The 13,950-nt window shown below is 45.7% G+C and overlaps 1 protein-coding gene across 3 annotated transcripts in view; it reads right to left on the bottom strand.

Annotated features, from left to right (window-relative positions):
- folr (folate receptor) overlaps positions 1 to 4,305 on the bottom strand; it is a 33,999-nt gene extending 29,694 nt beyond the window's left edge. Inside the window, exon 1 of one of the 3 annotated variants that reach the window (XM_072576754.1) lies at positions 4,250 to 4,305. Coding sequence is in view for 2 of the 3 variants with exons in the window: in XM_072576751.1 (XP_072432852.1) it covers positions 2,682 to 2,692 (11 nt within the window). In the remaining variant the exon portion in view is untranslated. Of the gene's footprint in view, positions 1 to 1,867; positions 1,915 to 2,681; positions 2,726 to 4,249 lie in introns of those variants that run through there. The other 2 variants (XM_072576751.1, XM_072576752.1) reach the window with 2 other exon arrangements.
- Positions 4,306 to 13,950: the final 9,645 nt, after the last annotated feature.

Here is a 13,950-nt window from a genome sequence, read left to right as displayed (position 1 = left end):
GGTCGGGGAGTCCAGAACTAGAGGGCATAGGTTTAGGGTGAGAGGGGAAAGTTTTAAAAGAGACCTAAGGGGCAGCTTTTTCACACAGAGGGTGGTACGGGTATGGAATGAACTGCCAGAGGAAGTGGTAGAGGCTAGTACAATTGCAACACTTGAGGCATTTGGATGGGTATATGAATAGGAAGGGTTTTCAGAGATATGGGCCAGGTGCTGGCAGGTGGGACTTGACTGGGTTGGGATATCTGGTCGGCATGGACGGGTTGGACCGAAGGGTCTGTTTCCATGCTGTACATCTCTATGACTATATGACTCTATGAGTACTTCCAACCAAACACCTTCAGCATGCCTGCCACTTAGATACAAAGACCTGATGAATAATTACATTGTACTGATTAGGTTAGCAATCACAATGACAAATCCTGGAACTTGTGTTTTATAGGACAATTTGAAAGGCAAAAAAACATGTTGGCCTTTGCTGCAAGGGGCTTGGAGTACAGAAATAATGAGTTTGTGCTCCAGTTACATTGATGAGAGCACACTTGATATATCATGCAGTTTCCTCCATATTGGCATGGACGTACATTTTGGTCAGCTTGGACCAGTTTGGGTCAAAGGGCCTGTCTCCATGCCATAGAATTCTATGAATCTACTGAGGATGCTGAAGACCTGAAAGAAAAACCAAATGATGGAGAAACTCAACAGGTCTGGCAACATTTATGGAGAGACAAAGAGTTCATATTTTAAGTCCTAGTCCAAAATTTAAAAGATAAATACATTTGCAATATGAGGTGATGTGATGAAAGCCTGGTGGTATGCTCTCTAAACTCTTAACCCCAATATCCAAGTAATGTTCTGGGGACCCAGGTTGAAATTTGTATTCAATTAAACAAATGTGGAATGGAGAGTCAAATGACGACCAGGAAACCATTGTCAATGTCCTTTAGCGAAGAAAACCTGCCACCTTTACCCTGTCTAATCTACGTGTGACTCCAGGCCCACAGCAATGTGATTGAACTGCCCTCTCAGTGACCAATGAAGTTGAATGTACTTTATCCTATTTTGGGTTTTGTTTATAATAGTCACCCAGCTAAAGCCGAGCAATTCAAATAGAGAATGAAAAACTCAAATAGCAAGGTCGGCAGAACCCACTTATTCGACCAAGTCACATTCAAACAAAAATGTCAGCAATACAAAAACCGTTCTAAACATATCTACAAGTTGCCTTCTGAATTGAATGGATTGGAGTGAGGTGGGCTACATGAGAAGGAAAGCAAGGGAGGGAAAGCAAGGAAGAACAATTAGATGAGAATGAAGTTAGCAAAGTTACATTGCCAATCTTTCTGCTGTTTATGAGCAAACAACGGTGTGTGCGATATTTGCTCTTTTATACACCCTTCCATTTGAAGTTCTGGTCGTCATAGGTGCAAATACAACAAACATTTTAAGAGTATGAATCCGCTAATCTTTATCCATGTGGATAGCAAGACAATGTTAGTTAAAAATACAAATGTATTTCATGCACAAAAAAAGAAAATAAAGCTTCAAATTTAAGTTTTTTGTTGTTATTCAGATATTTGTTTCTTCCACATGTGCCAACACACCTTATCTCCCCATCATGTGCAGATGGCACTCTGCCATCTCATACATAGCCCAAGGTATCAGAAATTTACATCCCTCCCACCACCCCACCAAGTATATGCAGTACCACACCCTAGGAGCAAGACATCCATTCTCCAGCATGTAGAGAATCCTAGCCTTCCTCTCCGTTGTTACAACTAACTCATAAAATCAGCCAAAAAGTATTCCAAAATATCAAACTTCACTGTTAACAGGCTCCCTCAAAACATGCAAAAAAAATACAAACTACATGCTGTCTTCCAGAGAACGCTGCAAATCGCTTTGGAAGTGCTTCTGGAGTTCTCGCTGGTTAGGAAACGCAACAGCCAATCTACACAAAGCAAGCCCCACAAACTACAGTATGAAAACAGTTGGATCATCTGTTTCCAATGATATTAACTAATTAATTGAGGGACAAGATTGGTTTACAGGACTTATTGGCCTTGATCTACAACCCTTCCTGATGCTCAGAGTCATTTTAAGCAGTTTAATGTAAAGTTAAGCAAATTCTCAAGTAAAACACTCAGTTTGAAAAGATTAATCTCCAGCATATAGTTTTACTTTTAAAATGTCCCCTCTGACTCTGCACTCTTAGTACAGGCTGGAGTCTGGCGTGAAGCCTGGGCTCTACTCAGCTCACCGATCTTCAACAGATTGAATAATTGACTGACCACAGAGCCAGAACATTTACTTGGAAAGGCAGAAGCCAGTCACATCATCAGCACTTGACACAAACAAACCTTCGCAAGGACTTTTCAGGGTTTTTTTTTGTTTTAAAACTCAGAAAATGTCACGCAGGACGGTACAGAATTACCAAACCAATGATGGCTCAGACTCAATGTGGCAAATTCTAACGGTGGCACATCTGTATGACTCATTCGAGTAGGAAATGCAGTGAAATATGGATTAACGGAGGGAGGGATGGAAACAAAACTCTGACCACCCACTGCCACCACAAACTCACTGAGTACCCTCCCTTCTCAGCCACCTCAGCCTCACACCCAGATCCCTATCTCCCCTACACAGCCCTCTCCATTCTCAAACTCCATCACAAATCTACTCACATTTCAGTCATTCACGAGCAATCACTTCAGAGCCAGCCTTGGGGGGAGAGGGGAGAGGGGGGAGAGGGGGGAGAGGGGGGAGAGGGGGGAGGAGAGGGGAGAGGGGGGAGGAGAGGGGAGGGGGGGGAGGAGAGGAGAGGGGAGGGGGGGGAGGAGAGGGGAGGGGGGGGGAGGAGAGGGGAGGGGGGGGGGAGGAGAGGGGAGGGGGGGGGGAGGAGAGGGGAGGGGGGGGGAGGAGAGGGGAGGGGGGGGGAGGAGAGGGGAGGGGGGGGGAGGGGGGGGGAGAGAGGGGAGGGGGGGGGAGAGAGGGGAGGGGGGGGGAGAGAGGGGAGGGGGGGGAGAGAGGGGGAGGGGGGGGAGAGAGGGGGAGGGGGGGGAGAGAGGGGGAGGGGGGGGAGAGAGGGGGAGGGGGGGGGAGAGAGGGGGAGGGGGGGGGAGAGAGGGGGAGGGGGGGGGAGAGAGGGGGAGGGGGGGAGAGAGGGGGAGGGGGGGGGAGAGAGGGGGAGGGGGGGGGAGAGAGGGGGAGGGGGGGGAGAGAGGGGGAGGGGGGGGAGAGAGGGGGAGGGGGGGGAGAGAGGGGGAGGGGGGGGGAGAGAGGGGGAGGGGGGGAGAGAGGGGGAGGGGGGGAGAGAGGGGGGGGGAGGAGAGGGGAGGGGGGGGAGGAGAGGGGAGGGGGGGGGAGGAGAGGGGAGGGGGGGGGAGGAGAGGGGAGGGGGGGGGAGGAGAGGGGAGGGGGGGGGAGGAGAGGGGAGGGGGGGGAGGGGGGGGGGAGGGGGGGGAGGGGGGGGGGAGGGGGGGGAGGGGGGGGAGAGGGGAGGGGGGGGAGAGGGGAGGGGGGGGGGGAGAGGGGAGAGGGGAGGGGGGGGAGAGGGGAGAGGGGAGAGGGGAGGGGGGGGAGAGGGGAGGGGGGGGAGAGGGGAGGGGGGGGAGAGGGGAGAGGGGAGGGGGGGGAGAGGGGAGAGGGGAGGGGGGGGAGAGGGGGGTGGAGAGGGGGGGGGAGAGGGGAGAGGGGAGGGGGGGGGAGAGGGGAGAGGGGAGGGGGGGGAGAGGGGAGAGGGGAGGGGGGGGAGAGGGGAGAGGGGAGGGGGGGAGAGGGGAGAGGGTGGGGGAGAGGGGAGGGGGGGGGGGGAGAGGGGAGAGGGGGGGGAGAGGGGAGAGGGGAGGGGAGAGGGGGAGCTGCCCAGGCAGACTCTCTCCAAAAGCTGCACTCCAAAGGTGCTCATGTCCGTGGGTCACTCCCTATGCCCGGGGCTGGGGTGGGAAATGGGGTTACTAGACACTGCCCGGGGCTGTGGGGGGATGGGGTTAATAGACACTGCCCGGGGCTGTGGGGGTGGGTGGGGGGATGGGGTTAATAGACACTGCCCGGGGCTGGGGTGAGGAAGATGGGGTTACTAGACACTGCCCAGGGCTGAGGGGGGATGGGGTTACTAGATACTGCTCAGCCTGGAGGGTGGTGCGGGGTACCTGACACTGCCCGGGCTGGGGGGCGGGGTTACCTGACACTGCCCCAGGGCTGAGGGGTCAGACCTGTCACACGCGCGCACTCCCCTCCGTTTCCCTCTCACCTGTAACCGGCTGCACGCGGCGCACTCTCCAGCCGATTGCGCGTGCGCCCTCCTTCCCTGTCCTCCTCCTTCGACCCACGTGGAGCCCCTGCCCACCCCCTCCCCCTGTCCGCATGCGCGCGCTGTGTCTCATGGCCAGGGCTCGGGCGCGCTTCGCCCAGGTTAACCTTGGGCTGGTCTCGGGGTAAGGGCATTGATTGACTCTTTCTGTCACCGTTCTTTGCTTTCAGTTAGAATCTGTTTTAGTTTATTATTCCTGCAGTCCCGTTTCTTGTCAGTATCTACATCATTGGTATAAATTGATGGGTAGCGCTGATCTCTTGTTGCACTGATTACATTTGGCCAACCTGAGAATGCCCCATATCCACTACCTCTTGTGTTTCCTATTAGCCAGTCAATGGCAATACTCTACCCCCTATACCATGAGCTTTTACATTCCACAATAACGTACAATTTGTCACCTTATGCCTTCTGCATATCCTAAGTAGAGGGCATCCACCACATCCCCTTTATCCACAACATATAAGATATTAGTAGCTCAAAAAACCCAATAGATTGGTTAAACCTGGTTCCCCTTTCACAAAACCAGATTGACCCTGCCTGATTATCTTGAATTTTTCAAAATGCTGTTTTACATCAGCCCGAACCTTACTTTTTGGATATCCAGGTTGCATTATGTATCGCGGAGGGCTTTTTGCCACAGGGTCTAGCGAGCTCTCTCACTGTATGTTAACAAACTTACTGCTACAAATACATATACCGGCCCATGGCATCTAATTCCAGCTCCATCTTACCACATGCCATTCCCAGAATAACGTGCACATCCACATTAATACCAATATCCCTTGCAGCTGTACCATCTTAGAAAGGATGCTGTGCATCTACATGGCCAATACACCCTCAGACAGATAACCCCATTCTTTCACCCACATTGCAGTTTAAACACCACATCACACAGTTTACCAGTCTGTAGCTACTTTCCCATCTGAACACTAAGTCAGCGCTACCCAGTTTAGGCCCGCAGCTTGTTACCATCCAGTCAGGGAACACCACAGACAGACAAGCAATCAGACAAGTGCAAATATGAGCTTTTATTTACAGAAAGGAAAAAGAAAAACAAACAAAAATGGAGCTCCCATTTCTCCAACCTCCTCATTTGTAATCTGTCCTAGCTGTGACAATGGTTCCTGTTTGGTCACAGCCACTGGATTCTCCCCCTCTCCAGCCCTGAACAGATGTTCCAAATTCCGGTACTGGGTAGCTGTGTGGACTCGCACTCTTAGCTGTAAAGAATAATGTCAATCCTCCTCACTATATAGTCCCCTACACCCACAACATTCCTTGTTGCTCCCTCCACTTGAATAACTTCCTGTACCACAAGCCATGGTCATTTAGCATAACCACCCTGTTCCCATCCAACAGAGCTACAGAATTTCAAACCTATTGGACAATTGCAGAGGCAGACATGCCAAAATTCCTACACTCTGAGTCTCCCTACTTGCCTCATTCACAGTCACAACTTCCTTTCCCTCAACGCTGATCAAATCAGAAGATCCTATTTTAAAGGATACGATTACCCCTATGTAAAGAATCCAGGTAACATTCCTCCTCTCTGAAGTATTGTAGTGACTATAATCAGCCTCTGAGCTTATAAACTTTTGAGCTGAATCTGCTCAAACGTCAAACCCTGAAAATGTGTTTTCCTGCATCAAAGATCTCCTACATTCCACAATTGCACTGTACCATAAACATTTACATTCTGCAATATCGGCATCCAGCTTGCAGAGATTTTTCATTGCAAATAGTCAAATTAATTGAGTTTTTTGAAGAAGTCGCAAAGAGGATGGGTGAAGGCAGAGCAGTGAATGTTGTCTATATGGACTTCAGTAAAACATTCAACAAGGTTCCTCGTTATAGACTGGTTAACAAGATTAGATCACATGGAACACAGGGAGAACTAGTCATTTGGATAGAAAATTGGCTGCAAGGTCTGAGGCAGAGGATGGTAGTAGAGGGTTGCTTTTTTTGACTGGAGGCCTGTGACCAGCAGTGCATTGCACGGTCTGATGCTGGGACCACTGCTTTTTGTCATTTATATAAATGATTTAGATGTAACTCTATGAGAGAATGGGGGAAATATGCTGGGGAGCAGGATGAGCTCATTTATTCTTGCAAAGAATCAGGACAAACCCAATGGGGCTGAAGAGCCTCCTTCTGTGCTATATCTGTTCTTCGTTTCAATTATTCTAAAATTGATTTTAATCGGAGTGATAAACATTAATCACTTATTCAACAGGGTACAGACCACTGTCTTTTAGAGTGAATTATTGTTGATTCCAAAAGTGAAGGATACTCAGAGGGAGCCGATGGTCTATTGGTATTATTGCTAGACTATTAACCAGAGACTCAGCTAATGTTCTCAGAATCCAGGTTTGAATTTGAATTCACTAAAAGTCTGGAATTAAGAGTCTAATGACCATGAAACTGTTGCCAATTGTTGGGGAAAAACCCACCTAGTTCATTAATGTCCTTAGGGAAGGAAACTGCCATCCTTGCTTGGTCTGGCCTACATGTATCTGCAGACCCTCAACAATATGGTTGATTCTTATCTGCCTTCTGGGCAATTTGGGATGGACAGTAAATGTTAGCCTAGCCAGCGACATCCACATCCTCTGAAAGAATTAGGAAAATACTCGCCTGGAAGCAGACTGTGTGCAAAACACTTTTGAACTTTCCCAGCACAATCACCAGCATCAGAAAAAGAAACAAAATGCTCAGCAAATCTGACACTGTTTTAAACTCAAATGTTAATCTTGGAACACTGAAATGGCATGGCTGACAGGCCAATGCAAGTTTTACTGCTTTTTCCAGCTTATCTGTTGCTGTTTCTACAGTTGTTTTGTCTTTTCTCTGTGAAGTTTGAAAAAGAGATTTCCTAACCTGTACGTTAATTTATCTCACTCTCACACAGTGTTGAGGCACTTTGGATTATGCAAAACCTGAGGGAGAACTGAAGTTCCTTTTGAGGATATTAAAGCTTAAAATGGATAAACAAGATGTTTCCTTTTGGGAGAGAGTCAAGAACCTGGGAATATTGTTTACAACTTCAATTTAAGACAGAGATGAGGAGACATGTTTCTCTCAAAGGATTGTGAGGCTTTGGAACTCTCTCCCCCAAAAGGTGTTGGAAGCAGAGGCTGAGAGTATTTTTAAGGCAGAGAACGAGAGTGATTCTTCAGAAGTAAGGGGATGCTGAAAAATTAGATTAGCTTTAGGTTTATTTAACATATTGTCACTTGTCTCTCAGCACAGTGGCTTACTCCTGTGGCTAAGGTATACATTTATACAGTATAATAATTATCAGAATCTCACTGAGTCACCAGGTAATCTTTGGTGTTGTTGTTTGAGGGTGAATTTCTCTGCTCTTAAAATTGTAGAATAATTTCATACAGAAGGAAACCATTGAGCCTGTACTAGCTCTTTGAAGGAGCTTTCTAATTAGATCCTCTTCCTCCTTACCCCAATGTTTCTCCTTTGTCCTGTAGATTTTTCCCATGTAAAGTATTTATTCAGTTCCTGTCTGAAAACATTGTATCTTCTCCCACTGCTGTTTCAGGCAGCATGTTGCTACCTTAATATATACTCTCATCTTGTCCTCAGGTTGCAAACTGTATCCTTCTGGTGATTGACCCTCCCACTACTGGAAATAGTTTCCTCTCATTGACTCTACCAAAACCCTTCATGGTCGATCAACTCTCTCTTCCCTGCTCTAAAAGCATAAGAACTAGGAGCAGGAGTAGGCCATTCAGCCCCTCAAGCCTGCTCCTCCATTTAATACAGTCATGGCTGCTCTCATTTTGATCTCAACTCCACTTTCCTGCCCACTCTCCACCACATATTAACCCATTATTAATTAAAAACCTGTCTCTCCTGGCATCCACTGCATTCTGTGGGAGTGAATCGCACAGATTCACAACCCAAATGTCAGAAATAATTCCTCCTCATCTCTGTTTTAAATCTGCTATCCCTTATCCTAAAATTATTATCTCTTGTTCTAGATTGCCCCACATGAGGAAATGTCCTGTCTTTGTCACTTTTGCCAATCTCATTTGGCATTTTATCGATCTCAATTAGGTCTATTCTTGTTCTTCTAAACTTGTGCAGGTATTGGCCTGAACTGTTCAATCTCTCCACATAAGACAAGCCTTTCATCTCTGGAATTAATTGAGTGAACCTTCTCGGAACTGTGTCCAATGCAATTACACCCTTCTTCTGGTAAGAGGATCAAAACTGTGCACAGTACTCCAGATGTGGTCTCACCAAAGCCTTTTATGTTCGCAACAACACATCCCTACTTTTACTCTAAGGAGAAAAATCCAAGTTTATCCAATGTCTGCACAATAACTGGAGACATTCACCCTATTATCATTCTAGTTAATGTCCTGTGCAACCTCTCCAAGTCCTTCTGAAAATTCAGTGCCTAGAGTTGGACACAATACTTGATAACATTTTATTTCAAATAATGATTTTTATGTTAATCTGAGGCTGGCTTTGGTTTCAGATCTCCCTTGAAAGACGACATCTCTAACAGCTTGACACTGGATCAGTGCTTCAGGCAAAAGCCTTTTCCTGCTCCTCAGATGCTGCCTGACTGGCTGTGCTTCTCCAGCACCACACTCTCAACCCTAAACTCCAACATCTGCAGTCCTCACTTTCGCCTACTGAATCAGTGCTGCCCTGTCAACGTGCATTCTATGCTCAAATTTAGGGGAGGGGATGGCCTAGTGTTATTATCACTGGGCTGTTTTATCCAGAGATCCAGGTAATGTCCTGGGACCCAGGTTTAAATCCCACAGTGGCAGATGGTGAATTCAATAAAAATCTGGAACTATTCGTCTAATGATGACTGTGAATCCATTGCCAGTTGAAAACCCATCTGGTTCACTAATGTTCTTTTAGTGAAGGAAACTATCATTCTTACCTGGTCTGACCTGCATATGACCCCAGACCCACAGCAATGTGGTTGACTCTGGATGGACAATAAATGTGGGCATAGCCAGCAACGCATTCATTTCTCAAATGAATATTTTAAAAAAGTAACTAAAGTGAACCCTCAATATTCTGACCCAGAGATATTGGTCACAGCTGACAAAGGGAAATTATAGCTCTGAAATATCATTCTTAATTTTTTTTCTCTATTCATTCACAGGAGTGAGGGAGTCGCTGGCCAGGTCAACATTTATTGCCCATCCGTCATTGCCTAGAGTATAGTTAACTGTCAATCTCATCACCATGGGTCTGGAATTACATGTAGTACAGACCAGGTAAGGATGGCAGTTTCCTTCCATGAAGCAACCAGATGAGTTTTTCCCAACAATTGACATTATTAGACACTTAATCCTGATTTTTATTGAATTCAAATTCCACCATCTGCATTTGAAGGATTCAAACATTACCTGGGGTCTCTGGATTAACCGTCCAATGATAATACCACTAGACCATCACTTTCCCATCTTATCTTCTCTATGCATTGGCAATGGTCATGTAGTGGATATGTTACGAGACTGGTAATAAAAGGGCCTGATTTTTGGGCATTCACAATGTGCCCATAATGTTCAGATCAAAGTAGGCAGGGCAAAATATTCTTCTTCCCACCTCATCTATTGATTTCAGACTAGTTTCTGTCCCGACAGCACTGCTGTCTTCTTTTCAAATCTGCCTGTGAGTCTTGTTCTGTACCCTCTTTCCTGCAGTGACTGCAGATGCTGGAAACGACAGTCTAGATTAGAGTGGTGCTGGAAAAGCACAGCAGTTCAGGCAGCATCTGATATTCTGAAAATCCATCTCTCTCCTAAAGGGAAACTGTACAAATCAAATATGGTTTCAATGGAAGGTTTTGCAACCTGAACTCCAGGCAGAGAGAATGTTTGAGGCCAACGGATGGAAATGCTGGAGGAATTAGCTGAGAAATTGGACAGGGGGGAGAAATGCCATGGTTCCCTTGAGGACCCTCAAGGGTTCAAGGATATCTTTAGCCTCTAGAAATCTATTAATAAGTCTTTCTTTAACATATTCAATAGCTTTGTCTCCATATGGAGTCATACAGCACAGAAACAGACCCTTCAGTCCAACCAGTCCATGCTGAAAATAATCCTAAACTAAACTAGTCTTGCCTGCCTCCTCCTTGCCCCATATCCCTGCAAACCTTTCCTATTCATGTTTTTATCCAAATATCTTTTAAACTTTGTAATTGTACCCATATCCACCACTTCCAACTCTGTGTGGAGTTTGCACGTTCTCCCCGTGTCTGCGTGGGTTTCCTCCGGGTGCTCCAGATTCCTCCCACAGTCTAAAAATGTGCAGGTTAGGTGAATTGGCCATGCTAAATTGCCCGTAGTGTTAGGTGAAGGGGTAAATGTAGGGGGATGGGTCTGGGTGGATTGCTCTTCAGAGGGTCGGTGTGAACTTGTTGGGCCGAAGGGCCTGTTTCCACACTGTAACTATTCTAATCTAATCTAATCTTCCTCAGGAAGTTCATTCCACACACGAACCACCTTCTGTGTAAAAAGAAATTCCCCTCAGTCTTTTTAAATTTATCCTACAGGTTCACTACCCCCGAGTGAACAAACTGCTCATCTCAGTCTGAAATGGCCTGCCCCATATCCTGAGATCATGACCCCTTCATCTGGAATCACTGGCCAGTGTAAATGTCAGTCCTGCATCCAGTTTATCCAGCTCTAACAGAATTATAAACATTTCAGTGAGATTCCCACTCATTTGTCTAAATCCCAGTAAATACAGGCCCAGTTGACCCAGTCTCTCTGCAAACAACAGATCTGCCAACACAAGAATCAATCTGGTGAACCTTCATTGCACTTCCTCAATGGAAGATACATCCTTCCCTCGATAAGAAGACCTAACCTGCACACAATACAGTCATGGAGTTTTTATAATCTTTAAAAAGACCCTTCAGCCCATTGTGTCTATGCTGGCCATCTAACCATCTATCCATTCTAATCTCATTTCCAGCACTTGACCCATAGGCTTGTGGGTCTCACCAAGGCCATGTATAGCCACAACAAGATTTCCTTCTTCTGCAGTGAAGGCCAATAGAACATTTGCCTTCTGACATTTAACTACTAAACCTTGTTAAATTTTAAACCTAGCAAGTTGACTCAAATCAATCAAGACATTTCCTGAACCAAAAAATGGCCCACTTATTTTGTTGAATTGAAACTGGTGCAGTGTGTGTACAGTTGCTTTTTATCTGCAAAGAACAGCACTCTGTGAATTAATATTTGGAGATTTCTGTATCAGCTATATTTATGGAAGGGGTGGTCTATCACCTTTACCCAGTCTGGCCTTTAAGCCACTCTGTTGTGCCCAATGCCTTCTGAAAGACAATTAGTCATCAGTGACAAATGTTGGCACCTGTATGCTATTTTTGAACCAAAAACAAAACAGTAGTGAGTAGTTTAATGATGCAGAGGTTGAGACTGGCTGGAAGGTTTTTATTTTATCGGAACTGTCTCAAGGTCTTTATTGAACTCAATCCTTTGTGTTTTATCTAACTGTTTCTCTACTTCTCATCCTGTATCTTTTCAGCTGTGGCTGATTTGCTTACAAAACATGTTTTTTCCTGCAATCCCAGACTGCAAAAAACCTCAGTTTTCATTTTTCTGTCTGAGCTTTGGGCTAACTGTCCTAATAGCTCCTTATGTGGCTCAGTGTTGGATTATGTTTGATTATCTCTCATGTAGGGTACCTTGAAATTTTTTAAACTGTTCCAGATGACATATAAATGCAAATTGTTGGCATTCATGGTATCCGTGTTAGCCTGACTGACATTGCTTGTTGTAGTTCACTTAAGGGATGTGTATGTCACTGGGTGGGCCAGCATTTATTGCCTTTCCCTAGATACCCTTGAGAAGGTGGTGGTGAGCTACTTTCTTGAACTGCTGCAGTCCTGTCCTACATCCATCCTACAATCTCTGCATCCTGTCAATTGTGGCGAGGGAGGTTCCACCTCCTCCTGGTTAGAAGGATGTGGGTTGTTGGGAGAAGGTAAGAGAATGACACTAGTCCACATTTGGATGGCCTATGCAGCCACAATGGGCCGAATAGCCTCCTGCAGCATACCAGTTCTAGATTCTGAATGGTTTTGAGTCAATTCATTAGAAGAATGCGGAGGGATCTCCTAGAAATGTATAAAATTCTGACAGGACTAGATAGGATAAATGCAAGAGTGATTATCCTGATGATTGGAGAGTCCAGAGCCAGGAGCACGGTTAAGGATTTGGGGTAGGCCATTTAGGACTGAGATGAGGAAAACTTTCTTCATGCAGAGAGTGGGGAGCCTGTGAAATTCTTTGCCATAGAAGGCAGTTGATGCCAAAACTCTGAATGTTTTCAAAAAGGAGTTAGATATACTTCTTGGAGGCTATTGGGGAAGAAAAACTGAGTTGGACGATCAACCATGGTCATATTGAACGATGAAGCAGGCTCAAAGGGCTAAATGGCCCACTCCTATTTCGATGAGTCCCATTGTGGTACTGAGGAAGTTGTCACAAGTGCCTGTCTTTATCTTTTGGGTGAGGACAGTCAGTGATCCTGAAGTCACTATACCTGAATACTATCAGCAGATTCCCTGCTCATTATCTCATTGCTGTTTGTGGGATCTTCCTGTGTTCAAATTGACAGTAATGTAGTCTATAACTATTCATAAAATAAGTCTTTATTATCTGTGGCATGGCTAAAATATGTCTGTCTGTGAGATGTTGATTAGGGATGTACTGAGCATGAGACAGGCTCTGGAGGAATCCAAGTTCTTTTTCTGTAGTGGTACAAAACATGGCTCAATGCTGCAGAAACAGGCAAAGGGATCTGGCCTGACATCCTTAGATTGTACATTGAAAAGGCACTATTTGAACCTTGGCTGATGAAACTGGGGGACAATGTAAGATGAGCCTCACGTGGAATTGGTATAAAATGAACAATAAATAAAGTGTGACTTTATGCAGGAGACCATTCTGTCCATTGTGCCTGAGCTGGCTCTTTGAAAGAACTATCCCAATGAGATCCAAACTCCAATGTTTTATCATAGCTCTGCAAATTTGTTCTGTTCAAGCAAATGTCCAATTTTGAGGATCCTGTGAAATTGGATTCCACTGCCCTTTCAGGCAGCTTATTCAAGATCCTAACAAGCCTCTCTCAGAAGAAATTTTCTGTCAAAACCATCTTGTTCTTTTGCTGATTGTTTTAATTTTATCACCTTTAGCTACCAATGTCTCTGCTGAGGGAAACCATATTCCCTCGTCCGTCTATCAAAATCCAAAATGGGCCTCCCATCAAATCTCTCCTTGACCTACAGTCTTTAAAAAAGAATTGCCAGAACTAAATCCTCACATAGACAATGTTGGGGAAACTCAGTAGGTCTGGCAGCATCTCTGAAGAATAAAACTGAGGTAACGTTTCAGGTCCAATGTGACTTTTCTTCAGAACTGGAAGTGAAATGGTGGGTCATACATTTTTGACAGAGACAGAGAGGAGGAGCAGCTGGTGTGGGAGTCCAGTACAGACAACAAAGAGATTAATTGTTTCTCTTGGTTTCTCCTGGTTGATCGGGAGTCCAAAACCTGGAGGCACAATTTAAAAATAAGGACATGCCACTTAGATCGAGATAAGGAAGTTTTTTTATTTAA

This window comes from Chiloscyllium punctatum, chromosome 9, assembly GCF_047496795.1.
Source record: "Chiloscyllium punctatum isolate Juve2018m chromosome 9, sChiPun1.3, whole genome shotgun sequence".
Lineage (NCBI taxonomy): Eukaryota > Metazoa > Chordata > Chondrichthyes > Orectolobiformes > Hemiscylliidae > Chiloscyllium > Chiloscyllium punctatum.
Note: the sequence above shows the minus strand (reverse complement) of the source record. Positions and strands in the feature narration are given on the sequence as shown.